Raw genomic sequence first — 27327 nt, 5'->3', positions numbered from 1 at the left:
GTACTTGCTTTAGAGGGTTTTGCCACAGTCTAAGGAGTAATTCACAGATTTGATAAAAATATGGAGTTTGGAAGCAGCTGTAACTAGTATTCATTATTTTGAATCCATTTTTAGAACATTGTGATTCAGCTGGGAATTACAAAATCATTTAGAAAATTCAGAAGCTGGAGAAAATGGGGCCAATAAATGTCTTATGTCATGTATTATGGTACTCATCCATGAGTCGGCCCTGTTTTATTTTTTATTTAATTATGGATGCAAACTGGGAAATTCTGGTAGGTGACACTTGCTTCAGCATACAGTATATTGCAGTGGTTAGGTCACTCAGCAAGCATGTACAGGAATGGTAAGTCATGTTCTGAGTAACTGTATGAAGCTTACTAATGATCACTGGTGATCAGTCTTAGCAGAACTGTCACCTCTTCTTCTTGGGGGATAGCATCAAAGTTGCCAACAGAAGACTTCCAGCTACTCATGTATTCACATTTGTGTAGGCATGGATTTTTTTAAACATGCAAAATAGAAATTTTTTGTGTCACCCAAAGTGAAAAGTGGAGATGAGTAGAAAGTCTGAATGGGCCTGGAGCAAAAGCTAAGCTTGTTGGTTTGAGGGGTTTTGTGGTTTGGGGATTTTTGTTATTGTTCCATGGTTATTTGTGGTTGTTCCAGGGTTGTTTTGTTCAGTTAATGAACTGAAACTCAGGTATCTATATCAGGCTTGTGCTGGGATTCTATGCCACAAACTTCTTGGAAAGAAGTTGTTGTGGAAAAAGAGGAAGGCTGATTCCTGAGTATTCCCTGCATGGAAATCTTGTCCATGCACATAGCCCAGCCTAGTAAAGCACTGGCCCAATTCTGTCATGGCAACACTTGAGCAGAATTCATTCGGAAAGCTGAGCTTCAGAGCAAATGCTGCAAGCTGTTTATTGTCATAACTGCTCTCATATTACCTTTCTGCTTTATATTTTATTTGTGAATCATGTATGGGCCACCTGCCATCTGAGTGTTTCTCTAGGTTTGTATTGCACCTGCCACATTTGGACTGAAACTCGTGTCTGGGTTCCCAGACACTAGATGTTATTTATAGTTTTACTTGAATGACTTGGAGGAAAATAGGACCTCTCATTAAGTAAACAATAGGATTATATTCAAATGCCCAGTAAAATGATGTATGAAGACATCAGAGGGAAAAGGGAGGGAAGTTTTTTTTCAACTTTAATTCCTCAAAGTTTTGATGTGAAATATCATAAACTCCCCTTCTTCCTTTGGTGCTTCTAGTCAGGAGAAATTATTTGGCAGTTCTGTTGAGCTCTGTCTTAATTTAGAAATCAGTATGGTTGCTTTCTAAAAGAAACTCTTATTTAGAATCCCCTCTTTGTGTTAGTTTTATCACCTAGTTGGAAATTAATGCTACTATTGTCTTATTAATCACACAGAGATTTCACAATAAAAATGTTTCAGAAGCAGCAGGAAAAGGTGAGTGATGGAACCAATATCTGGAGTTTGGTTTTGTTTTAAAGAAGTGTTTGAACTCCTAGTCACCTAGCAGGACCATCCCTACAGCTAATGAAATTTAGGATGTTAGCCATATTTTGCCTTAGTTCTGCATATTTGTCAAAAAAGTTGAGGTTTTTTTTTAAAGCCCTGAAGAACTGGGCAGGCCATCATGGACCCTTTGCAGCACTAGGCTTTACTCTGCAGCTCCTCACACTGTGAATTATTTGCCTTTCCAGGAGATCGCCTTGGAAATATTCTTCAAAAATGGTTACTCCAGATTTCTTGTCTTCCATGACAGTGACCGAAATAAGATATTTAAAAGGTAATGACTGTCTCACAATAACGTGGGAATGCTCCTGGTGATGCTCCTGCTATACCACCCTGATTTATCCTAGAGTCAGGCGTCTGTGTTGTGTTGCTGCTGGAGGTTTCTTTTCCTTTTTTTCCTTAAGCTTTAATGGGTTTAATGTGTTAACTTAGACTTTAGCTGTGAAAATTTCCTTTTGCTGACCTGTGAATTCTTTGGAGCATTATCTAGCCACTGACTTACCAAGGGATCTAATGTTTCTAGCACTCAGTGGTGTGTCCTGTGTCCCTGCATCCCAGGAAATTTTGACTGCAGCTCTTTTCCTTCCTGCCACCTCCACCTTACCTCACAGTACTGGGTGAAAGAAAATTTCTTCCTGTTTCTTCCAACCACCATAGTATCACTAGATTCTTTAGGAATAACATTTTTTTCTCTCCAACTTTATCTTTCTAGAGTTTACTTTAACAATGGCATTTTTGTAAAAAAAAATCTTCTTATGTGCTTGTTTTGTTAAATGGAACTTGCAAGTAAGACTATGAAGTGATTAATTTGCACTTTGTTTTCTTGCATGTTATTGCCTACTGCAGTTCTGGCCATTATATCAGGATTGCATTCACTGGCCATTACACAGGAAAATCTGCTTCAGTACTAGTGCTTCCTGTACTAAATTCTGCAGCCTGAACTGAGCACTGGTACTGTTAATTTCTAAAGAATCATAGAAATTCCTTCTGCTCCTGAAATCTCTGAACAGTCCTTATTGCAGTATTGAATTAAAAAGTGCAGGTTTATTTGTTCTTCCTTTCCAAGCATGCTGCACAGGGTGACTACTTAGAATCACCAGGATCTGCCCCAGAGCCAGCCCTTATCTTTGCTGTCTTTTGCAAGTATCTCTTGGGGGAATTTTTCAAAGGCAGTTCAAGGTTTTAATCCTCAACTGAAGATCACCACAACTATATATTTCAAGGGTATAGTTTGTCTGGTATCATAAACCCACAGCAAATGTAAATATGAATGGTTGAGATGAGGGTTGGTGCTCTTTCTGCCATTTTTGCTAAATAAATGTCTGGGTGGGTTCTTATTCTCTGACTTAATAGCACCTTAAACCAGAAAGTCTATAACCCTGTATGTAAATGCAAAGTCCTGTTGGGAAAAGAAACTGCTTTTATCCAGCCCATAGCAACTCCTTAGTATTAGATGTATGCTTTTGCCTGCTGTCTTACAGCTTTGTCCTGGGTTAGAATCTCAGGACAATGCTGTGGCTTCCTGAAGAAAGTTGTGAGGACATAACAGTTATATAGATATATGTATATGTACATATATATATGTGTGTGTAATGTGTCCTAATAGCCATTTGCATGACTGTAATGTGATCTTTCATATCTCCTGTAGATTTTGCTCTTTCCAATCAGCTTTGAAGTCAAAGGGGATAACAGAAGAATCCTTAAATATAAGGTAAAACATAGGAGAGACATTAGATAACTGTAATAAATGCAATTATGTGCATAAGTTGCACCTTAAAAAGCATATAGAAGTGTTTATATCCTTCCTTTTAAAGAATCAAAAGTGTTGTGACAACTTCAAAAAGCATTCTAGCATGCTTCACCACAGTATGAAGATGAGTGTCAAAAAGCTGACTGTGCATAGATGATTAATAATTGTTACATCCTTAATATCACTTTACTGGTTAACTCTACACAGATGGTTACTGTGGGGAGAGATACTGAGGTGAAGACAGAGCTAATCCATAATGCTTTTGCACAACCTCTTCATTGCATTCACTGCATTCAGGGCAGACACATGGATGTTTTGGCATGTTGTAGTAGCTGCACAGTGGAGATTCTAACATGTACCTCAGATTTGCCATTGCAGGAAAAAAGTTTTCTCCTAGTGGGAGGTGCTTGAGAGAATGCTTCATGCATGCCATGAGTTACTGTAACTCTTCTGCCTGTGTCAGCTATACCCATTTTAATTTTCAGCCTACCTGTTGCAGATCATTACCTATCTTGTAAGTGAGCATTTTAACCCCTGAGCTCCAGTCATCAGCTGTCTAAAAGTACCAGTGCAGTATGGAACCAGCCTAAGCTATGCCAGAGGTGCTGGCTGGCTGTGGTGGGTGATATCTGCTCTGTGTAAACAGTAACTCACTCTAGGATTTCCTTTCACCTTGCTTGCTGGCAGCTCAAGAGGCGTGAATGTCTTGAGAGAAGATGCAGAAGAGCATCAAAAAATCTGGGCTTAACTGGGCTGGTTACAGTTACAAGAAACACCTGATTCATGGTTAACCTGAGAATTTGAGACAGGCTGCATGCCTAGGTCTAAAGTAGTCTGTCCTGAATCCCAGTAAGGCTCTGTCTTCAGTTTTTCTCCACTAGCTGAGAGAAGCCCATATGCAACATACTCACTCTGAGAACATAAAGGGCATTTGGCTTAACATGGACCATGTTAGAGCATGAACTGAAATAAAATAAACATTTATTATAATCACTGCTGAAGTACTGAAGCCAGAAAAGTTGTATTTGAGTGGAAAGTTAGAGGAAATTACCTCAGTAGGTGTGCTTCCCTTCACCAGTCAGAGCTAACAGACTGAGTTCTTGATGAGTTTACTTTTCCCTTGTTTGAATTCTTGAAGCTGTTTCAGAGTTAGAAAATTTCAAAAGCAGCACTTGGGGCTCCTTCCCCATCTAGGGGGAACTTCCATCTAGGCTCCTTCCCCATCTAGGGGGATTTCCACAGCTTTCCAGCTTTTTCTACCATACCTGAGACAAGGAGTCAAGCCAGACTAAATTCTTTGCTCAGACACACTATTAATAATTGCACAGTTGAAGCATGGAAAGAAGTTTGATGCTTCATATGACATTGAGGTAATAGAATTTCTGGAAAATCCCTTATCAGTTTTTTCACCTAGTCCGTAGGAGATACATAGGAGTTCTGACTCTCGGGCTCTACTGATTTAAAAAATGAAGTGCTCCTGGCACTTTTTTCTTCATTCAAATATACTTAAATGATTGCTGTCACCATAGGTTATTATGACCACTGCCAGCCCTCCTCATGTCATGCTGGAGCGCTTTTATAATCTGCTCATTTCTTGTCCCTGTATATTGCTGTTTGCAGGATGTCAGCACTCTCTGCCCCAAGGATGTGATTTCAGTAAGTGAATGTGTGTGCTCAGGTGCACACGTGCATATGTACATGTCAACAGAAAACAGTGCTGTGGAGATGCCAATTCTGACTTCATCAATTCAGAAGCTGACTCTTGGATCATGAAAGACAGTGACTCTTCTTAATCACTTTAGTCACTGCTTAAGTAATAAGCCTGGGACCCATAAAAAGAAAATTATTTTTCCTACCCTTTCTATACCTTCCTTGGAGACTCAGAGGCTGGCAGAACACTTTGAGCATGGGCAGTTGTGCTGTTTGTGTTGTGCAGCTTGGAGATTGCTGCACCTAGGTATGGCACTCAAAATCTCAAAGAACTTGCAGAATCCGGCCCCCTGATGTCACCCAGGATTACTGGTTGTCTGTCTCTAAGCATTGTATTTGTACTGCTTAGTTACTCCTGAGCATAACATTTGTTTGCTGCCTCTGCTGAACTGGAACAGGCACGCAGTTCCTACCCTGCCAGTGCCTATTTGAGACTCTGAGAGCTTGGTGGCAGGCACCAGCAGCAGAAGGTTCCCAGGTCTTTGCCTTTTCCTCCAAATGGCAATTCCTGAGACTAGTTGAGCTGTATCTCACCCTATGAAAATGAACAGAAATAATATTTGGGGCTTAGTGGTGGGAATGGATTTATTAGAAAAACCTATTTTTTAAAATCCCTTCACTGGACACTGCACACACAAAAGATCCCAAAAAGCCCAAACATAGAGCACATGTTGTAGGACAGGCCCAGATGTAAATGGTCTTTTTCAAATACGTATCTGGTTGAGCTGTTCTGGTTTTCATTTTAGAGACCACAGAGATCTGCTTCTAAAACAAAACTGGTCTTTAAAGAAGCAGAATTGCAGGAAAATGGAGAAGGAGATCAGCTTTTTATTTGCTTGGGCTGGACTTCGTGGAACATGTTTTGTAGAGTGCCTTGGTATATTTCAAGGATTGTGGTCTTCTTTTATTCTCTGTTCTTCCTGGTTATCGTCGTCTTCTTTTATTCTCAACTCTTCCTGGTTGTCATCTTCTTCTTTCATTCTCCATTCTTCCTGGTTATCCCTTGCAGTGGAATTGGGTGTAGTGAGTGAAGGGAAACTTGGCTTATTTGAGGGGCCGGGTGTCGCATCCTCTAACTTGTGCAGCTCATCCCTCTCACCTTGACACACCTGCAGGCAGATTCTGCACAGGTCTTTCTTTTCTACTAAGTAAAGCGATTCTACGCGTTTAACGGTGTCAATTGGCTCTTCTTCCTTCGCAAATTCTGGCAAAGGGTTTCTTTTTACATTCAGTCTCTCGAGCTTGGGGAGCTTTTTCACGCTCTTCGGGATGATGGTCAAGGAGTTGTCAAAGAGACCTAGCTCAATAAGTTCCTTCAGAGACCCAAGAGTGGTGGGAATAGTCTCAAGACAGTTCAAGCCAAGGTTGAGAGTACGCAGGTTCCTGAGTTTGGTCAACTCTTCTGGTAGACCTTTCGTGGTCAACTTGTTGTTGCATAAATTCAGGAAAGTAAGGTTCTGAAGTGTGCCTATTTCTGGTGGCAGCTCATCAATCTGATTACTATGCAGGTCCAGCCACATCAGATTCTGGAACTTCTCAATGAAGTTTGGAATCTTTCTTAACATGTTTCTGCTCAAATCAATTTCCTCCACATCAGCCAGTTCCAGAAGGCACTTGGGGAAGGTGGCAATGCCCATTTTGCTTAACTCAAGACGACGCCTTCCATTAAAAAGTACCCGGACTGAATTTTTGGCCATTTTCAAGGTGATCCTTTTTCCTTGTGGACCTTTTCCCTTGGGTGGCATCTCTCTGCTGACAGACAGACACTGTGGATAAAATGTGAGAACTCTAAGAAAGCCTTTGAAAGCCACGGTTGTTAATCACACAGTTATATGTTAATATTACTGCAAGACTTTTCAGAAATTGTGGGTTTTTTGACATCAGAATTTTCAACTGGTAATCTGCAACTCTGAAAATTCTTCCAGAAAGTATTTTCGGTAGGTGAAATTCTAATAATTTACAATATTATTTCATGGCAATGTAACATCTATATGACATTGCAGGGTGAAATCACAAGTGGGAGACATTTGCTGTCTCTTTCCTAAATACTGAATTGAGCTTAGAATATAATGAAGCTGAATAAAATATGTTATTAAACATCAGCTGGTTGAGGACTGGAGAAAAATATACAGTAATTTCATGATTATAAGCCACACCATTTTGACTAAAATTTTGGTCCGAACCTAAAGTGTGGCTTATAATCAGGTGCAGCTTATATATGGACAAAGAACAAAAAGTTGCTGTTTTAGTTTGGAGGACAGGTGTCTGCTGAGAAAGGCAGACTTCTCTTTGAAATGGAGAATGTAAACACCCTCCCTCCAAATTTTTATAGTTTTGACATCAAGGGGCTTTCAGGCAAAAATATGGGAATTAAGAATAACAGTTCTTTTCTAGAGAAATTAAAATAGAAATACAGTACTACAAAGAAACAAACTCCAAACCCTGACAAAGTCAGAGTACAACCTGGCACCCCATCAGGCAGGGTGTTGGTAGCAATCCCATTCAATGGTGGTTGCAGTCCCTTGCAGTGACAGATGTGATTCAGTTGGAGCAGTGCTGCTGTACAAGGTGCAGTTTCCCTCCGGAGCTCCAGTGGTGATGTGGAGAAATCCGGTTTTCCTCTGGAGTCCAGTGGAGAAAGGGGCTACCTTAGTGTCCCAAAACCTCTGTTTTTATCTTGGTAAGAAATGTTGGGCTCTTCCCCCTGGCTGGAGCAACTTCCAATGGGATGCAGTAATTTTATCAGTCACACAGTGGGACTCAATGGCCATTAGCAGAAAATGACTGGCTGGAGGAAGGATGGGTTGTGAAAAGATAAAGAACAATGCCCTGCCTGGTTTCAATGGATGGCCCATTAGCAGAATGTCTCCTGTGGAGATAAGGATCACTGCCCCCACCCTCAACAGATGGTGATAGAATAGATACCTTTTATCACACTCTGTATTGTAACGTGCAGCTTATATATGGACAAAGAACAAAAAGTTGCTGACACCCAGAAGTGCAGCTTATACTCAGTGTGGCTTATAATCGTGAAATCACTGTACTGTGGGTCTCAACACAGTCCTTAGAGACTGCATTAAAAGAAGCTATCCAAAATTGTGTCATTCTACCCTAGATGAGCAGACACTGTATTTGCAGGCCTGGCATTTGCTAACAGGTTGTTTAAATTTCTTGGGTAAAGGACTTGAGATTTGGGCTCTGGAGGTTATTGAAAGATTTAAAGTTTAAAGGAAATTATTAATAATTTATTTTGAGCAGGACTCAGGAGCATGATGGGCTCCCAGATTTGCCAGAACTATTGGCAATTCATACATCACCTACAGGGCAAACTGCGACAAGGATTGGTATCAATGCTGCTTAATGCTGTGTTAAACCACGCCCTTGCTAAGTGTCTCCTCCTCTGGATACTCTAACCTTGTTATTTTGTTCATGCTGTGGGATAGAGGGTCTCCCACTGCCCTGCCCTCAGAAAAATGCATGTAGGTGTAGTAGTCAGACTTTTGACTCATTCTGATGCTCAGCATGTGCTACATGCTACCTGGAATGAGGTCTGTAAGAGTATAGTCCACTTACTCTCAGGTTTCGTGAACTCTTTCTGATCAAAGGTCATCAAATATGCTAATTATGGCTAGTGGCAAAGGAAATAGGCTGATTCCCTAGAAGTGGATGTCAACGTCCCTCAGTTTGGAGAGGAGCACAGGTTACAGCTGAGTAATCTCAGGTCTGGGTGCTCTGGCATTTAATTTTGAAGAGTCAAATTGCAGCTTTGATGAATGATTGTTTAGGACAAAATACGGATTTGTCGACAATACATGTCCTTATTAGAAAGACTTCACTACAAACCCTTCAGGCTTTTTGGCTACTCATTAATCATGTGTGAATACATGAAGCTCAAGCTACAACTAAGGCATTTCAGCTTCTTTTCAATTACATGCCATAGCCCAAAATGATGCAAAAGCATTAACCCAGCTACCACCCACTCTCCCAAGAGCTCTGTAATGAGGCAGATGCCTCAGCAAATACTAGAAGCAGTGCCGTGGATTCAGTCTTGCCCTGAGGGTGTGTTCCAAAATAGCTTTTGTGTTATTTTATATGAAAATATTTAAACACAGTGAAATGTTTCTGTGTGTCACTCCCATGTTTCTGTCTCTCATGAGTTCTTACAGAACCATATTACCAAGGGGCAATGTCAATGCTATTCTAGCGGTATGTTGACTGGTAACTGAAGTACAGTAAATTCACGAATACAAGCCGCACTGACTATAAGCCGCATCTCTGGGTGTTGGCAAATATTTCGGTTTTTGTCCATAGATAAGCCGCACCCGAATATAAGCCGCTTTGTCGTTCGCAGCGAGGACCCGCGTGCAATTAGTAACAGAACCGCGGGAGGGTGGGGTTTACTGGCTGAGCTAAGGCTGTGCAGGCTCGGCCCGCTAGGGGCCGCTGACGGGGCCAGGTGGTCCAGCACGGTGCTGCAGCTCGGGGCCGGCCGGTGCTGCCACTGGGCTCGGTCACCCCGGGTCGGCGCTGCCCCGCGGTGGCAGGCAGGGACGGAGCTTCCCCCGCTCCTACGGCAGTGGCGGCGGGCGGGGACGGAGCTTTCCCGCGCCCGTGGCGCCGACGGCGGGCAGGGACGGAGTTTCCCCGCTCCTGCCGCCGCGGCGGCGGGCGGGGACAAAGCACCCCGTCGGCTCCCCGAGCCGCGGCAATGGCTGCGCGGGGCTCCCGTCGGCTCCCCAGGCCACAGCAATGGCGGCGCGCGCTTCCCCCCCCTCCCCGGGCCGCAGCAATGGCGGCGCGCGCTTCCCCCCCTCCCCGGGCCGCAGCAATGGCGGCGCGGGCTTCCCCCCCCCCTCCCCGGGCCGCGGTAGGGGCGGCCCGGGTCCCCCCTCTCCTCCCCGGGCCGCGGCAATGGCGGCTCCGGGCCCCCCCCGTCTCTCCCCTGGGCTGTGGCAGAGGAGGAAAGAGAGCTCTCCCGCCTCTCTCCCCACCCCCCGTGCTGCCTACAGGGAGCCAGGCTCCACCCGCGGTGCAACAGAGTAGCGATTTGTAACAATCGCAAAATGCCGACTTTGCAGCTGCTCGGCTCAGCACTCTGGCAGGCACTTCTGAGGTTGTATTAGCCGCTCCTGATTATTAGCCGCATTTCCGGTTTAGGAGCAAAATCTTAGTCAAATTGGTGCGGCTTGTATTCGTGAAATTACTGTACTCTAGAATGTAAATAAGTACTCTTTCCACCTTTGTTGATGTTAGTGTAAATAATTGCCCCAAGAGTGAGTAGAAAGTTCTAGAGGTCAGAACAGCAGGGTTTTCTAATCACAGCTCTCTAATTTTAAGGATTTTATGCAATATTCTTGTTGGCAATTCTGTGAAGATAAAGTTGAGCAGTATGGGGAATCCTGCTGCTGGTACAGGATACCCTGAGTCCTTTCTGGTGCACAGAGCAGGGGTGACTACCATGCTTCAGAAAAAGATCCATACGGGAGCTCTCTTATGTGTTGGAAATGGAATGGAAAGAGACTTTCTGCTTCCTGTACTTGACATGAACCAGTTGACCTTTGGGTCTGACTTTTTCTTTTGTTTGAATTTTGTGTTGGACGAGTTGACCAAGACATTCAGTGCTTTTTGATAAGTAAAGCTTCTCAAACAAGTATGCCTTTAAAAAACTAATGGGAGCCTCAAGGAAAAACATTTTTTTCCTAATTTCAAAATTATAATTTATTTTAAAATGCTTTTTAAAAACATGTTTAAATCTCAGAAAACGTAGTATTGCATTCCTATGCATTTTCTTCTGTTACTTTTCATTTAAAATCCAAGAGGGAAACATTGAGCCAAAACGGTTTCCTTTCCTATTTTAAAAAATACCATCTAGGCAGAGAGTCACTCGGTTGTGCCAGTGTTGTGGTACCTGGCTGCCGGTGCCGGTGTGCGCTGTGCATGCCTGGCAGCACTAGAGGGAGCCTGGCGTACGAGGTTCAGCGCTCCAGGCTTGGCAGGACCAGTGCTGCAGGTCAGCCTGCTGGGCTTGAGAATTGCCCTGTCAGTAACCCTTTCCAAGCTAATACAGTTTGAACCTGGACCTTTCAGGTTTTTAAGAAGTCCAGACAAACAGATCAGTGTGTTTTTTCTCAAGGCAAATCTCTTTGTGTGATGCACTGTGTAATGTCCAGGCTCCAAAGAGTTTCTTCACACAGCCTTCATTAGTCAGATGTTTTAAAATCCAGCTCCGATGCACTGATCAAGTCCCTCCCGTGTACTCACTCTAAGTGCTATTTAGTTTGGGTTAATAGTTGGAGCCATATTTCAAACTTAGAAAAATATAATTTGCAATTCCAAAAACAGGGATTAGTACTACAGGACTGCAGAAACATTTTAGTGTGCTTGCAGCTTGAAGGGGATGAACAGGTCTCCTGCCTCTGCGTGCTTGTAAACTAATTATGAGTGTTTTACAGGGCTGTAGCTGGAGATAATGGAGGTTACTTAGCACTTAGCCATGTCTCATTGTCTTTGGCTCTGTGTAAGAGGGCCCCAGTTCTGTAGCCACTGATATTAAAAATGCAGGAACCACAGGAATCCTCCTTGCTTAAATGTTAGTTATGCCTGTTCAATCTTACGTTCACAGTGCATCTCCTGGAATGGCAGAGAGGGGTACATGTGCTACCCTACCACCTAAGAAATGATGATGAGACTTTCTACCTGTTTTCTCTAAACCTTCACCCCACTGCCAGCTTCACCCCCTGAGTTGTTAGCAAGCCTGGGATGGAGGGTGCTGTATTTCTGTGATAAGGTCTCACTAAAATGGATCTTGACTAGAAAACCCTTTCCCTTTCTATCCACACTTGTCAGAATCTTTGGCTTGGAGGGGCTTTTGAAAGCCCAGAGCTTTGGGAGTGTTTAACAGGCCCACAGGCTAGAGTTTGGTCCAATACAGAAATTAAGAGAAAATGTATGTCAAGGGCATCATGCTGTCAGTGGTGCTGGGAGCTGCAGGAATGGAACAGACCTGAGCATCACAGTAAGACTGTCAGTGTCTCTCTGGGGCAAGGAAGGAGGGGGGATTATTCCTTACCTGCATTTAAGCACTTGCACAGGGGTCAGTCATGACCCATTGCATCTTAAGCCTGCCCTGAGACGATCTGATCCTAAAAGACTGCATATTTGGACCCTGAACATTTCTTTTTCCTTTCCTGGCCCAGGCGGGAGAAGAGCTGGCCTTCTGCTGGCAGCACTGCTTGGTGCTTCAGGACCTCCTTCTCCGTGCTTCTGCCTGTTATTTTCTTCTAGGGTTGGTGCTTCCTAATTCACTGCAGCACCCAAAGCTGCACAGAACCATCTTGAGCCCATCTTGAACCACTCTGTGTGAAATTTCCTGTGTCTTTGCTCTTGGAATTCCATGTGCTGCAGAGCAGGCCAGGCAAGCCCAGCAGAGCTCCTCATTCCCTGCACCTCTGTGGTGGCAGGAAGGCTGTGAGGTGCTAATTCACCCATGGAACAGGTGATACTCTCATCTATAGTGAAATACTTGCATGCAGAGCTTAAACCAGCATTGGTACAGCAAGTGATTCTGCATGGAGACAAGCAGTTCCACTTCCCTGCTTACAAACCTGTTACCATTTCTTGTTGGATATGATCTGTTGTGGAAGAAATTAATTCATTGACTGTCTTAAATGCAGTCATGAGCTCATAGTTTGAGAAAAGTTTCCTTTCTTAATATTCTTACTTTTCCAGATAACTTCAGGGCCACTGTACTATCACACAGTGCAAAGTCTCTTGCAAAACCAAGGCCCACCAAGAATAAGTAAGAACAGTTTAATCTTAACAATTCTGCCAGGCTGCCCCCTGCATCTGATCTTACCAGCTAAGTAGCTCCAGAGGCCGAGAGGGTGAGGTGCAGATGTCACAAACCGCTCAGGTTTTCTCAGTAGTGTGGGCTGAGCAGTCATAGTCTGTTACTGTGCCGTTGTCCTCTGTCTGCTGTTCTTTGAATAATGCATTAGTCTTTCAGTCTGTGAATAAACCCATGAGCACAAAACACAGGACAGTTTCCACAGTCCTGTGAGTTCTGAATCGTACTTCCTTGATGGAAATGTCAGCTCTTCAAGAAGCTTGTGTGAGCGTGCCACGGTGAGGAGTGGCAGAAGGTCTTCCCTAACTCCAGAGTCCTGCTCTTCAATGCTCCTTCTGCTGCTTATGAAACTTGTGTTACTGAGCAACAGGAGTGCTATGTCCTTGGAGATCATTAGCATAATGGTTGGTTCCAGAATGCAAGATTGAGATGGAAGGAACTGAATAGCATGCAGTGCCTGGAAATGTTATATTTCAAATTATGATGAAATAAAAAGCATCTGAAGCTCATTAGATGCTGTTAGGCTGCTTCCAACATTGCCTTAACTGTCCATTTTAGTCACTTGACTATTTCATTTTGCTTGGCTGTAGCAGAGTGAGACATTCCTGTCTGTGTGTGTTAAAACTCACAACATTGTGATACCATCCTTAGGACGTGCCAAATGGGATAGGTATGGACACAGGAGGGAAGGCTCATTCAGTGGTGCTGCAGAGAATATATGAGCAGCAATCTGTGCATATGTATCTATCTGTCGCATCTCTCTGCAATACCTATCAGTGATCCTTTAAAAGTGCACTTGGTATAATGATTTCCCTCTGGAGCATGTGAATTTATTGAAATTTGTATCTATGACTGAGGTTACCAAGCTCAAGCTTTTAGTAACTGATCACAATAATTCCAAAATAATATCTGAAATCCATCCTACTATGGAAGAGAAGAAACTGAGTGGTTTGTTTCGGTGATATTCACAGGAGATGCAACATTGAGGCCTCTCTGCTGATAATAGGTCCAAGATATTATTGGCATAGAGAAGCTGATGATGTCAATGTACTTGTCTGATTCCAGAGCTGGAGATTGCATCCTGCTCACCTACACAAATTAACTGTATTTACTTGATGTGTTTCTTCTTGACCTGAAGTATGCCTGAGTGCAGCATCTCCACAGTGGAAATCTTATCCCTTTGGTCTAAGCACTGTGAATGCACATGGTGCAAGCAGTGTTCCATAAATGAGGGAGATTCCTTTCTCCCCCTCATAGCCCCTTCAAGACACCCTGCTTCAAGGAGCCTTACTTGAATATGGTATTTATTTTTTATTTTGAATTTTGTCTCAATTTCTTAGCAATCTAATTCTTTAAATTAAGCAAAAACAGAAGATGGACTGGTGCAGTCAAAAAAGGAAGACACTACCTTTAGAATAAAATAATCTAACCTGACACTTTTCTAAGTTTGAGAGAGACTTGATTTTTTCACATGGGAAAGCTGGTATTTCTTTTGAAGTCTTCTTTCCTCTGTTAATAATACGACTTGGACCTAAGTTGTGACTTTCCAAAAAGAAGTTTTTCCTTAAAGTATCTTTGGTAATTGCAAAGATTCTTAAAGAAAAATTGGCTTAGAGGGGCCTCGACACACATTTTTAGATTGTAGTCTGGAGGATGGAAGAAAAGAAATAAAATTTAAGCTGTTTTGTGAAATCTAAGAATCTATTAAGTTTATTGAAATTTTAGTATTAATTTTAGTGAGGGTAGAATCTCATTCATTGAGATTATCTCATCTGCAATGAATCTCCAAATGGGTTGAGGTCCACCTGTCTCTAACAAATGGCACATTGGCTATCACAAGGGTGAGATCATAGTCTGATGTTAATGGAAGAGAGATTAATAAATCACTTATGGATAGAGTAGCTGAAGGTGGATCATCATTAGTACACATCGTGTTTACATTCTGCCATGGTTGGTACCCTACAAATGCCTTATAAATTAAGACACAGATAGATCTGTACGTGCTTCTCTTGAGTTCATATAATTTCACTCTCTCTGGAACTTTAGTTATTTATATTTATAAAATACTTCAGTTTCTTTTACAAACCAGTCTTTGATTATTTATTTATTTATAAATGCACTTGCTGCAGTTGGATAGCTGACCTTCATCTACACTGAGCTTTTACTGTGCTGTCTAGAGAGGTGTTGGCTGGAAAAATGCTAATTGGTTATCAAGGAGAAGGTAGGAAGAGGCTTGAGCTGCCTGTAATGCAATTCTTGTTCTGAGGCCCTGAGTCAACAGAGGAGAATGGAGAATTTCAGATCTCTGGGGAATTAGAAGGAGCATCCTCTGAGACCCAGGAGGATGGCTTTTACAGGGGACAGGCTACATTTAGCCTTGTTTGTTTTCATTACATGGTGAACTTGTCAACATCTTTGAGTTATGTAGGTTATTTTGACCCTTGTATGTTCTTGTTACCTGTTTAGGGCTTGTGAGAAGCAGAGCGAGTGTTTCACTAGGGAGTCATGGCACCCACAAGTCAACATACGTATAGTTGCATAACATACACACGAGACTGGCCCAGTTTAGTCCTGTGTGAAGCATTTTATAATGCTCTCCCCTGCTTTCTAACTCAGCCAGAAATCCAAAATAAACCTGGATGGTTTTAGTATGCCCCTGTGGAAAGAGAAGAACCTAACCTGATCGCTCTGTAACAAACAGCCTAATCCAGCCACACTTCAAATAATGCCAGGAATCCTGATCCTGTTACATCCCTTTAAGATACCCTCTCTGAATTCCAAATGTGTCTTGGAGGCCTTACAAAGGCCACTGGGGCAAAGCTCTGTGAAATGTACTTAGAGTGTGAGAGGACTTAATTTTAAAGGGTAAGTGTTCATACCTCTTGTGTGCTTTGGAGTTCCCACATTCATGAGCCATGTGTTGCTCAAACTGGGGGTGCAACACAACTACTCTTGTCAATAGAATTTCTTCTGATTTACACTATTTAAATTGTATAATCGATTCTTTTTTTGGACAAAGAGTGAAGATCATATTTTTCTGTACTGGATGTGAACTCTACACCTTTGTGTTTACTGGTTTCCAGAAACATAGCCTATCATTATTAGGTTTCATACCCTTAGCAGGAGACCTAAGCAAAGCTTAGGAATTGTAGGCCATGTGCTAGAATTCATCCTGTCTTTCATGTTTATGCATTCAAAATCCCTCTCTCAGACACACGCTTTTCATTGAAGAGAGTCCTAAGCAAGAAATAAAATAATGTGTAAACAGCAGTGTTTTTCCTTTCTGTATACTATTAACTGGTCCAGGGTTGAATAGGCAGTAAAACAATTATTCATAATCATGAGAGGTGATTGACAAGAATTTACTACTGCAAATTCAATTTAAAAAGTAATGATCATAGACCATTCAGGTATTTTAGTTAGATCTTTGAAGCAACTTTAAGCCTTGCTTTGTGGATTTCTAGTGTGATCCAATAGAGAGCACAGGAGTGAAAAATAGTTATTCCTGCTAGTTATTCCTGAAGTAGTTTTATAATCTATGCTGAACTGATTTCCATACACTTCTGACTCTGAGCTGGTACCTTAAGATTTGTTTTACTCTTAAAGGGAAGAGCCTCTCTTACCATCAGCGTTGTATCACACCAGCAAGCCTGTTCACTTTGGCAGATGAAAAGTTTCTTCAGTCTGCATACTGGGATAATTTTTCCTCATTGTAGAAACAAATTGTGTTTGGATTTGTGCTGGAAGCTGTGTTGATAATTCAGGGATGTTTTAGTTATTCTTGAGCAGTGCTTACACAGGGTCAAGGCTTTTTCTGTCCCTCAAACTGTCCCACCAGGACCATGACGAGGCTTGGGGCGCATAAAAAGTTGATCCCCACCGGCCAAAGGTGTGTCCCACAGCAAACCACACTTGGAATATAAACTGGGGGGAATAAGAGGCAGGGACATTCCAAGTGATGTTTGTTTTCATAAGTCATGGTTACATGTGATGGAGCCATGGAGATGGCTCAATACCGGCCTGCCAACGGGAAGTAGTGAGTGAATTCCTTGTTTTGTTTTGCTTGCATGCACGTCCTATGCTTTATGTGTTAAACTATCTTAACCCACAAGTTTTCTCACTTTTTCTCCTACAATCCCTTCATCCCTATGCAGGGAGAGTGCATAAATGAGTGTTAGGCTCATTTACCAGCTGAGGTTAAACCATGATAATTCAGTTGTCCCGTGTCTCACTTTGGTCTCTAGATATTGACAAGAGCAAGTCCATGGTCTTCAAATACTGACATATTTTCTGGTTCAGTACAGTTGAAATACAACTTTAGTTTTCTCAGAACCTTTGACTCTTTCTTATTTTCAAGTGAATTGCCCTGCTTTTAGTTCATCGGGGGTTTTTTTGTTCAAGTTTTAATAAGAAGTTGCATTTTGAGAACAAAAAAAGTAGAAAACACATATTTGTTACTTTAAAAAATATCAAAATGACGATCCACTATTTAAGACCTACATTAGTTTCAAAGTGTTTTGTGCAACAACAGTCTTTGATATGGAGATTGAGAGACTTCTGTTTCTAAGCCAGCATTTTCTAAATGCTTCAGAAAAGCATGAGCTTTTGAGAATAAGGCTTCAGAATAGAAGCAGACAGGCTTAATGGTACCTGTCATTGACAATCTATAGCTCTACAATGGCAGGAGACTGGGAGTACAGACTGAGCAGCATGGCTTAACTCAGAACAGCACTAACCTTATCAATGACACTGGTTGTGGAATTATTTGGTCAGTGATGAAACTTCAGCCTTCCAGCGTTGGTGTTTTCTCATTTCTGTGCAATGGTAGCAGGGAGCACAGATGTTAATGTGTTGACTTTCTCTTATTGTTCTGAAGTAGGCTGTTTCAATCAAATGTTTGTTCCGTACAGGAAGCACTCAGGAGGGGAAAAGACAATGCTCCAGAAATGGCAGGTAAGGTAAATCTTGGCTGCACATGATTAAGCAAAGAATTTCACCACACAGATATGTCTGCACACAGATATTTGTGTGTGTACACATAAGTACCTCAAGGCTAAGCTGTTCTCTCACTGCTGGAGGTGAGCTTGTTGGCAAGAGGAGCACAATATTTACATCTGTTTTTTGCAGGGTTTTTACTCCTCCTGCTATGAAACATATGGTGCTACTGTCTGGCAGATTAAGTGTGATTTTGTGCACATTTTTAAAGCAAGACCAAAGAGAACCACCTAGTTGAATGCCTGTTCACAGATCATGTATACATCTAAATCAATGCACAGATGTTTTGCTGAGCTGGGAGACATATTTACTTTCCTGTAGTCATGGTCTTAGTGACTCAAGAAAAATTAAGAAATCCATACCTTCTTCATACCTTCTTTCTTATATGTAGCACTTCGTGTAGCCTTTTCTGTATAGGCAGTTGTCCAGGGTTTTCCAATATCCAGGCTGCATGCATTTGGCTCTTTTAAATCCAGAAAAAGTGCCCTGTTTTGCAAATGCAGCATAAAAACACCACTTGATCATAGACAAATGCAAATGGCCTGTTTGAAGAAGAGACTGAATGAAGAGAGGTTCTGTTACACAGATTGTTGTGTAAGAGCTATTGTGTTGATCTAAATGGCAAAGGGTGATTTATTTCACTATTTAAATAATTCTTGTCCTGGTGAACCTGGGAACCACAGTCCTGTGAGGGTGCCTTTGCAGAGATTTTAGGGGCAGAGTCTGGAGATTTTAATGCTTGTTTCCTTTCCTTGCAGAAGAGGGAGATCAGCAACTTTGATTACCTCATGTACCTGAACACTCTGGCTGGCCGCAGCTACAATGATTACATGCAGTATCCTGTGTTTCCGTGGGTCCTTGCTGACTACCACTCTGAGGTCAGTGCTGGCTGCAGAATTCTGTACTTTCCATGGTAGCAACTGCACAAAGGATTGGTGAATGATGGCATTGAAGCAGAGGGGTCTAGATCAATGGTTTAAAATTTGAAGTAGTTAGTTTGGACTGTGCTGATTCCATCTAGATTAGCTTTATCTTCAAGTCAGCATACCGATGATCATGTTCTGTGGATGAACATCTGTTTAATACAGACCTAGTTAAGGACATGCTGCATCTGCTCAGAATATAGGCATGGACAGGTTTCTGTGAACACAGAGAAGGAGTTTTGGACAGAAAAGCCTTGAGAGCAATTCACAACCTGCCAGGTCCTTTATTTGTGAAGTTCCAGAGGAGGGTAAACCAGTGACCTTGTTATATGAGTGAAACTTCCAACACAGCCTTGCCACCTCCCAGTGTCACTGGGATAGTTATGATGTCTAAGATCTTAAAAATCTCCTTGTCTGCTGGGTTTCTTTTCAGACTCTAAACCTCACTGATCCTCATACATTTCGAGACCTGTCAAAGCCCATGGGAGCACAGACTGTGGAGAGGAAACACAAATTCATCCAGCGCTTCAATGAAGTGGAAAAAACTGAGGGTGAGTGTTTGAGAAGGCTAATAGACAACAGAGGCTTGAGTCCCCTCAGAACACCCAATAACTTTGCAGAGCTCTGGCTAAGGGAAACACCATGAGAGGAGCGCCTCTCTCACTGCTGTACACAAACAATTCAAAGAGAAATTCCTGCGAGTACTGCCTTATGTGCCTTGTACTGCTGCATTCTGTTCCCTTCCTTTGGACAGGAAGAAAAGCTACAGCAAAAATCAATGTTCCCTGGAAAAGACTGTGCTGTTAGCAAAGCTACACACATTGTTCTTATTTGTTAGCTAAGCTACATGTAGAAGACTGCTGCACGCAGGTTAACTGACAGCTACCTTAAGGAAAGGAAACAGAATGTTGAGGCTGTTGACCTCTGGAGATGAAGACCTTTTCTGGCACTTCTAGAGAAAGGGATGGTCTGGAAAGTTAAAAGATATTAAAGTTTCTTATTCTTCAGAAAATGAAATGTGGAAGGCAAAAAAATGAACAGTTCAATAGTAACTGTGCACATTCAATGCACATATTCAGTGCAAGGTGTGCTGTAGCTCGCAGGTCTTTGAACATATCTGCTTAAAATATCTGTTCCCTATTTAGTTGTACTGTGGTAATTGGATGCTGTGGGCTTGAAATGGAGGGACTTTGTGCTGGAATCTGATTTGTGTGCAATTTCCAGGTGACCTGTCAGTGCAGTGCCATTACTGTACTCACTACTCATCAGCAATTATAGTGGCATCTTACCTGGTCCGAATGGAGCCATTTACACAGACCTTCTGTTCTCTGCAGGTAAGGGGGCAGGATAGCTTCCCTCCCACACTGTGTTATGAACCATGTGTGTTACTGTGGCTGTGTGATGATCTGATATTTGATGTACTCTATATGTGGACTTGGGGCTTCGTTGGGGCAACGTTTATGCCATGGATGTTGAATTCAGTGAAAACGTCTTAAGGGGACCATGACTCATGCGAGGGAGAAAGATTATTTAGCTTTGTGAGAGCTGAGGCATGTAAATAAATAATGTTTTATTGCCTGTCGGACCACAAGCTTCTGACTTTGGGGCAGATGAGACTTGGTATGATATTCTATAAAATGGCAGGTCTTCTAAACCCAAGCACAGTCATGTGGCTACTGCCAACTACTTGGAGCTTGCTGTGGTGGCATAAAGAGCATTCATGGGCCAGGTGAGTACATACAGGTTCTGGTAGGTGGGAAATTATAGAGATCATGGGATCAACTTCCTAAAGAAGTGGGATGAGATTACATTCAATGCTCCAGAAGGAATATTTTGTGTAATCTTGTTCTGAATTTGCTATTGTTTATACAGGGCTAAGCTGGCACTCACCATGGAATTTATGGAAATTGAACGTTGAGTGTACCTTTCCCATCTGCCCAGCATACAGGGGCACTAAATTTCCTGATTGCCCCTTTTCAGCAGGCAGTTGCTAATGCTCAAGCAAATGAACTTGGGCTGTAGCAGAGGGCTGTTACCCTCTTTTCTGTAATGTGTTGTGTTATAACGGGGTCTGCCAGGAGGATTGATCCTCCAAGGTGTAGTTTTATTCTTGCTGAAATCTACCTATCCTTGTTGAGAAATACAGGAAGATAGCTTGGCCCGAATATTTCACACTTGGAGACTGCTGTATGCATAGTGAGGGATGGCCATGTCTCCTGCAGCTTTCCAAGTGCTTTGCTGTTTTGGTTTGGGTTTTTTTCAGTGAAGTAATACAAATAAAGTGCTGTGTTAATTAAGTAATAAGCCCTGTGATATCGGCTGTTACCAGCAGTAGCTGATGGGTTAGTGAACCACCTGAGGCAATGGCTGCCATCACACTCTGTGAGCCATATGTTAGCTGCAGTCATGAATGACTGTGGAGCAGTTATTTCTTGTTGTAAACAACAAAGGCTGCTGGATCTCCCTGGCACACTTTTCATGCATAATGAGTTCACAGTCTGAATGCTTTCTGGCTGTGTTTGTATGAGTAGCAGGTAGCCAGCAGTTTTGTGAGGATATTTATCTTCAAAGGCTACTGAGATCTGAAATACACAAACATTTTTCTGGGTGTAGATCCACTAAAAGAAACTGTTGGAATCTTTCTATTTTTATTCTTTTGCTTTTATGTTGGGGCATATTCAGCTGAGTTCATTGCTGTCATTTCCCCCAGATGATGGTCCTGTGGTAGCTTAGGAATTGTTAACTGTGAGATGCTGTTAGGAAAACAGCAGATCTGAGAACTGTATGATCAAATCCATGTCAGGTTGCAAAAAGAGAACTCCCACACTTAAGCTCATGGAAGGATGCTGCTGCCTTTGGGAGCTGTGAAAGCTTCTCAGCATCTTAAAAAGTGAAAAAGATACATTTATATCTGCAAATGGACAGTCTGAGTACATGACAAGGACATGAAACAACTTGAGTGCACTCTGTGAAAAACTGATGTTGGCATAACGTCTTGTCTCTCAAGTCAAACAGCTGATTTGCACCTGACCACAGAAGATGGGAGTGAGGAAGCATTGCCTTCAGTAATGGGACTGTACAGTTTTCACTTTTTTTAAAGTGTGTCGAAATCTGATTCCAAATAAAAGTTTGTATGTGCTGTGCCTATTGTACTGGAATGGTGGAAAAATTGGCTTGTTATCAAACAGCTATTGGTTGTTACCTCCCACTTTATCTTGGTCAAATACCTCCTGGGATTCTTTCAAGAATTGGTCTCAGCACCCCAAAAGAGCAGTAAAGGTTTCCATTTCAGTGTCTTTATTGGAAATGCATTCTAGGACTTCCTGTCCTCAATATTGAGATTTGCTTTTGGTCAACTCAGCTTTTTTATCCCCTTCTTTTCTTGCATGTCAGCTATCAGGTTGACTTTTCCTGACATTTCCCTCTCAAAACTAGTTACAGAGAGCAGGGTCTTTCATGGTGTTACTGTCTCTGGAGCAGTCATTTGAGCACTACCAGCAGGTAACAACTTCTCACCATCTCTGGGCACGTTGAAAGTATTTGCACCTTCAAAAGCAACTCTTAGATACACTGAGGTCTTTGGGTCTAGAGCACCACCAAGGTGCTACAAATCTGGGAAGTTCTGACTTCTCTCTAGGGATCATTTTGCCTACTTGCTTTGCATATACCCTGCTGGACTGTAGTTTTAAAAAGCATATTTTTCCAGTATTTTGATGACAGTAAGGCCTCTACCGAAAGGAAAGAACACAGAGAACTACTGAGTCTAGCTGTAGAAAAGTCATACGAGTTTGTTCTCTTGCAATCTAAAAGCATAAAGCAATTCCTGATTCTCTTTTTCCCTTTCAGTGCAGTTTTTGCATTCATAGAGAGAGAAAACTCATTAATTCTGATATAAATATATGCAAATAAATTTATTAATATAGGAAATGGGAAAATCAGTTATTGCTTCCTTTATAAATAATACAGGCTTAAGTTTTAAAGATATTACTTTTCCCTAAAATGAATTAGACAGCCAGGGAAAAAATCACATTTTTTCGTGGTGGTAATATCTTTAACCAGATTTGTCGCGCTAACAGCATTTCCTATGTATATATTATTTTTATTTAATACAGGTAATCTTTTTATTACAAATCATATTGTTTCTCAGGAGATTACCACCAGCTCTCATAAAAGCTGCAAAAAAAGATGAAAAAGCATCAATCACCACCAGACACAGCACACTGTGTGCAGATTAAATATACAAAGCCCTTTAATATGCTTCAATGAGATACTTGTTAGCTGTTGATTTATTTATAGTCCTCCTTCTACTCTGTTTTAATTTCAATTTGAATTTGACTCCAAGGGTCCCTGCCTAATAATGATCAAGAGCAAGATGACCTTGTGCATCAGATTAACTCCAGATAGGCTTGCTCATGTGATTAGCCACTTTTTCACTCTGTCCCTTGAATGGTGTGGGAAGGCTTCACAATTGTCACTGGTATAAGGAAGAAGGACAAGGAGCTAAAGCTGAGCTATGCTGTCATTTAGAGATGAGGCTGGGCCAGAAGCCTTCCCTTGGGGGAAGGAGGGGTGGGATCTTTCCAACTGGAATACACGTTAAGTTTTGGTGTGAGTTTATCTCGAAAGACAAGCTAGGAATGGGGCTTCAGCACTTGGGATTTATTGACTACTGTCTTCTGAGAACTTATCCATGAAGGTATTTTCTCCCTAACCAAAGATATGGCAAAAATTACTTCTTGACTTGCAGTTGCCAGACTGAGTGGTTGTCAGCATCAGAAACCCGTGTGGGAGCTGCTGCTGGGCTTCATCTGATCCATGGGAGTGGGATCCCATCCTCACAGCATCAGTGCTTAAATGTTGTTTGCCTATATGATAGATTGCAAGTCAAAACTTCAGCAGATTGTTACTGTGCAGAAGTACAACATCCTCCTCATCTGGAACAGTCTACAGGCAGAGAATAAACTAACTCAAGGTTTTGTTTTCCCAAGAGGTCAGCCATAGGCAGGATCTGACTCCATCTCATGTCTTTAGCAGATTGACTCTTGCACCTCATCTGTGTTTTAGTGTCTTCATTATACAATCCTACTGGTTTATTCTTTTTGCCTAGGGAAGCAGCTCTGAGGATTGAATTGTTGAGGGTGAGCAATCATTCATACATGTTCACTGTACTGCAGAACTATTTAAAGGTACTCATTCCATCTCTGACAATCTCTCCTGAGCCTTGGCAGTGGGCTGTAGAGTTATGTCCCATGACACATGATCCAAATTAATTAACCCCAATGAGAAATATCTATATTAGCCTGGGAGCACTGCTGCCAGCATCTGAACTAGGTATTGAGAAACAATTCAATTCTGTCACTTTAATACAGTTAAGAAGTCAGTTTTCGTCTAAAATAGTTTGGTGTTTCTGACAAACTGATTTTTATTTGGTTATTTCCATTATTATAGAAATTTTATGTTACATTAAATTCTTCTATACTCCATGTAGGGTTCCATATGTAAAGGTAAACCTGGATTTTCACAAATGCATACAATATCTGAAATCCCATTAGGAAATTATGAAGGAATAATTAATTTTAAAGGCATATATCCTTCATTCAGTAAATACTTTTTAAAAAATTTCCTCTTGAGGCCTTAGTTTGGAATGATGTCCTGGGAAACTAAGGCCATTTTTGTCTAATGCTTGGCTCTCATTAGTCTAAACTTGTTCAAATATTCTCAAGATGTGAGGTAGTTTTTTTACCTCCATCATGACTTACCAGCTCAACCCAGGTCCCAAAATTCTTTTTTTCTCCCCTCTTCATTCGTTCCCATACAGAATGACCAGTCCCTGCACACTCCTGTGCACTGGGTCTTTCCTGTTTTCCTGGATCTAATTAATGTCACTTCAGTGGTAACCTCCCCTTCTCCAAGGACTTTTTTCACAGGAGAATTGCACATAAGATTGTTCGCAACTGTTTGGGTCACAAGTGAAGTGGTCCATTGCTTGCAAATCACTCTGGGATTAAATAAATTAATTGTTTTTAGAAGTATTAAAAATGGGCATGGGGATATTCTCAAGCTGCCCATGATGACTCCTGTTGCTCTGTTATTGCAGGCTGTGCTAAGAATCCAAGCTTTAAGTGCTCTCAACATACACATCAACAAATCAGGACTGACAGCTCCTAACAGGACCACAGTATATGGAGATGGGACAGATCTTGAGACATCCCCTTATCAATTTTGTGATAAAGGGCATTGCAAAGTTGGCTAAGATGCTTTTAATTTAACAGAGTACTCACACTGAAGTCTTTTTGTCTGTCTCCATTTCACAGGGTGGGAGTTTTGATGTTGCAGACCGGATGTTTCACAGTGTCAAGAGCACGTGGGAATCAGCATCAAGGGACAACATGAGTGACGTCAGGGAGCTCACCCCTGAGTTCTTCTACTTGCCAGAGTTCCTAACCAATGCAAATCACTTTGAACTTGGTGAGTTCTAGAAGTGTGCCTAGCGCCCTTCCAAAAGGAAAGATCCAGATCATATGTTGAGAGTTGGTCCCTGGACTGTGTGGGTGAGTCTTTCTAATGATGAGATCAATTTTTATTCAAATAACACTACAAGAATACAAGCTTCTGAAAACTGAATTATGTCAGAATAACCAAGTTTCCAGCCCAGGAAGGAGCAAGTAGTTCCTATTAATTTTTAGGCAAAAGAATTACACATTTTGTCACACAAAAATGGAGTTTTATGTAACCAAGCTAGTTGACTGCTTTTGAAAGTTTTGCCTGTATTATCACATCCATGTAACTATTGAAAATGTGTTATTCTTTAGGAGATATGTCAAATGGTTGTTAAATGGTGTTAGTGAAAGGTGGTTTTATTTTTTTTTTGTTTAATCTGCATGAGATTACAAGGTGATTAGTTTCCAAATGTTCTGACACTCATCTTCAAAGGTTCTGCACAACTCACATGAACTTGATATATTTTCCCTGTCCTCAAGCAGATCACAATTCCTTCAGAATTTCCACTGTGTCTTGACCTTCCTGCATCCATGATGAAGGCTCAGAGAGAATCCAGAAAAAACACTATTCAGAAATAGGCATGGTAGTTCTGGTTCACTTCACTTTACAGGACTTTCATACATTTGCAATGCAAAGCTGCTCTCTTTAATAGAAACTGGTTGGTTAACAAATAAGGCAGAGGAAAAATACCTAAAGAATAACCCTGCATTTGTGGCAACAAAGGCAAATTAACCCATTGAAATCTAGCTATAATTCTATTTAAGGTTTCAGTGAAATGAGGCATTAATTTCTTACTAAAAGATAGTAAAGTTTATATTTATATATAAGAATAAGGAAAAAAAACCTGTTAGAAGTTTGTTAAAAGATAAAAAAGAATTAGGGTAGTTTCCTCCTGAGAGGAGGCCAAGAAACAAAACCTGGCTAAAATCAAAATGCAGACTGACCTGAGTGGAATTGAATGGGGACATCCAAATGACACCAGAATCTTGCCAATATGGAGCAAATATACAAGAAGATTTTAAAATAGGCAAAGCCAAGAACTCAAATCTGTTTGCTGCTAAATTGTAGGGAAACTTGTGGTCCCAGACCTGAACCTCAATTTAGATGTGAATTCATCCAATTGCACAACACTGTGCTCTGAATTAGGAACATATGCTCATCTTCTGGAAGGAATCAGGTTGCAAAGGACTTGAGAACAAAATCCCTCTCAGTGGCTGCTTTGGTAGGAATATTTGGCAGTTAGGCCCCAGGATTATGTATAAAAAGAAAGTTGTGCAAACACATTTGTCTTGTCTGCATTTGCATTCTGTACTAAAGCAGTTTGTACTGAGGACATGCATGTTTTTACTGCATTAGTGACAATTACTAGAACATCTTCTCACTGCTTTATTACTGGATTAGAAATCCCAGAACCCTGGTTCTTCAGTCTCCTGTGGTGCTAAATTTTATGAACCTGAAACCGCATGTGGGAAAATCACCTCAATTTCCTTTGACTTCAGTGTTTTAGTAAAGTTGTCCCTATCTTCAGTGTGTCTGATTCTTGTTTTGGATTCTCCCTTTGTAATTCCTGCAGGCTGCATGCAGGATGGAACAGTGCTGGGAGATGTGCAGCTTCCTCCTTGGGCAGATGGGGACCCCCATAAATTCATTCTCCTGCACAGACAGGTCAGTGAATATAAAGATTTGTGACAAAATCCTACCTGAGTCCCACTGAACATGAAGCTCTGAAGGCCACAGTCACAAATGAAAATGTTAGATCAAAATGCATCCTGCCTTTGTGAAGCTTGTGTTGATTCTGAACTTTGCATGTCTGTTTCTATGCCTAACAATTCACCTTGAATCAAAGCAAACTTTCCAGACCAGATGTGGATTATATGCAGGTTTGTGGCATGAAAATATCTCAGCCCACAAGTGTAACAGAACATAATATAATGCACAGGAATTTATATGCATACAGTTCCATGTTGTTGCTAATAATCTTTGTGTTTATTTAAATTATTTATTTCCATCTCTGAGTCATGCTAGAACTAAAGGGTTTTTTTTTTATGTTTTGGGGG

At 41.5% G+C, this 27327-nt stretch overlaps 2 protein-coding genes across 2 annotated transcripts in view; one reads left to right on the top strand and one right to left on the bottom strand.

Annotated features, from left to right (window-relative positions):
* The window catches only part of WDFY4 (WDFY family member 4), a 128156-nt gene that overhangs the window by 83510 nt on the left and 17319 nt on the right, over positions 1–27327 (top strand). The window contains exons 46-53 of the mRNA XM_033066622.1: positions 1734–1819; positions 3194–3256; positions 17762–17804; positions 18605–18724; positions 19203–19320; positions 19994–20103; positions 25084–25237; positions 26844–26935. Coding sequence (XP_032922513.1) covers positions 1734–1819; positions 3194–3256; positions 17762–17804; positions 18605–18724; positions 19203–19320; positions 19994–20103; positions 25084–25237; positions 26844–26935 — 786 coding nt within the window. The remainder of the gene's footprint in view (positions 1–1733; positions 1820–3193; positions 3257–17761; positions 17805–18604; positions 18725–19202; positions 19321–19993; positions 20104–25083; positions 25238–26843; positions 26936–27327) is intronic.
* LRRC18 (leucine rich repeat containing 18) lies at positions 5573–13178 on the bottom strand. Its single transcript, XM_033066624.1, has 2 exons — positions 12861–13178; positions 5573–6771 (listed from the first exon to the last, which is right to left on the bottom strand). Exon 2 carries the CDS (start codon positions 6748–6750, stop codon positions 5890–5892), a length of 861 nt encoding a protein of 286 aa, XP_032922515.1. The 5' UTR covers positions 6751–6771; positions 12861–13178; the 3' UTR covers positions 5573–5889.

Source organism: Catharus ustulatus, chromosome 8, assembly GCF_009819885.2.
Source record: "Catharus ustulatus isolate bCatUst1 chromosome 8, bCatUst1.pri.v2, whole genome shotgun sequence".
In the NCBI taxonomy this organism is placed as follows: domain Eukaryota; kingdom Metazoa; phylum Chordata; class Aves; order Passeriformes; family Turdidae; genus Catharus; species Catharus ustulatus.
Note: the sequence above shows the minus strand (reverse complement) of the source record. Positions and strands in the feature narration are given on the sequence as shown.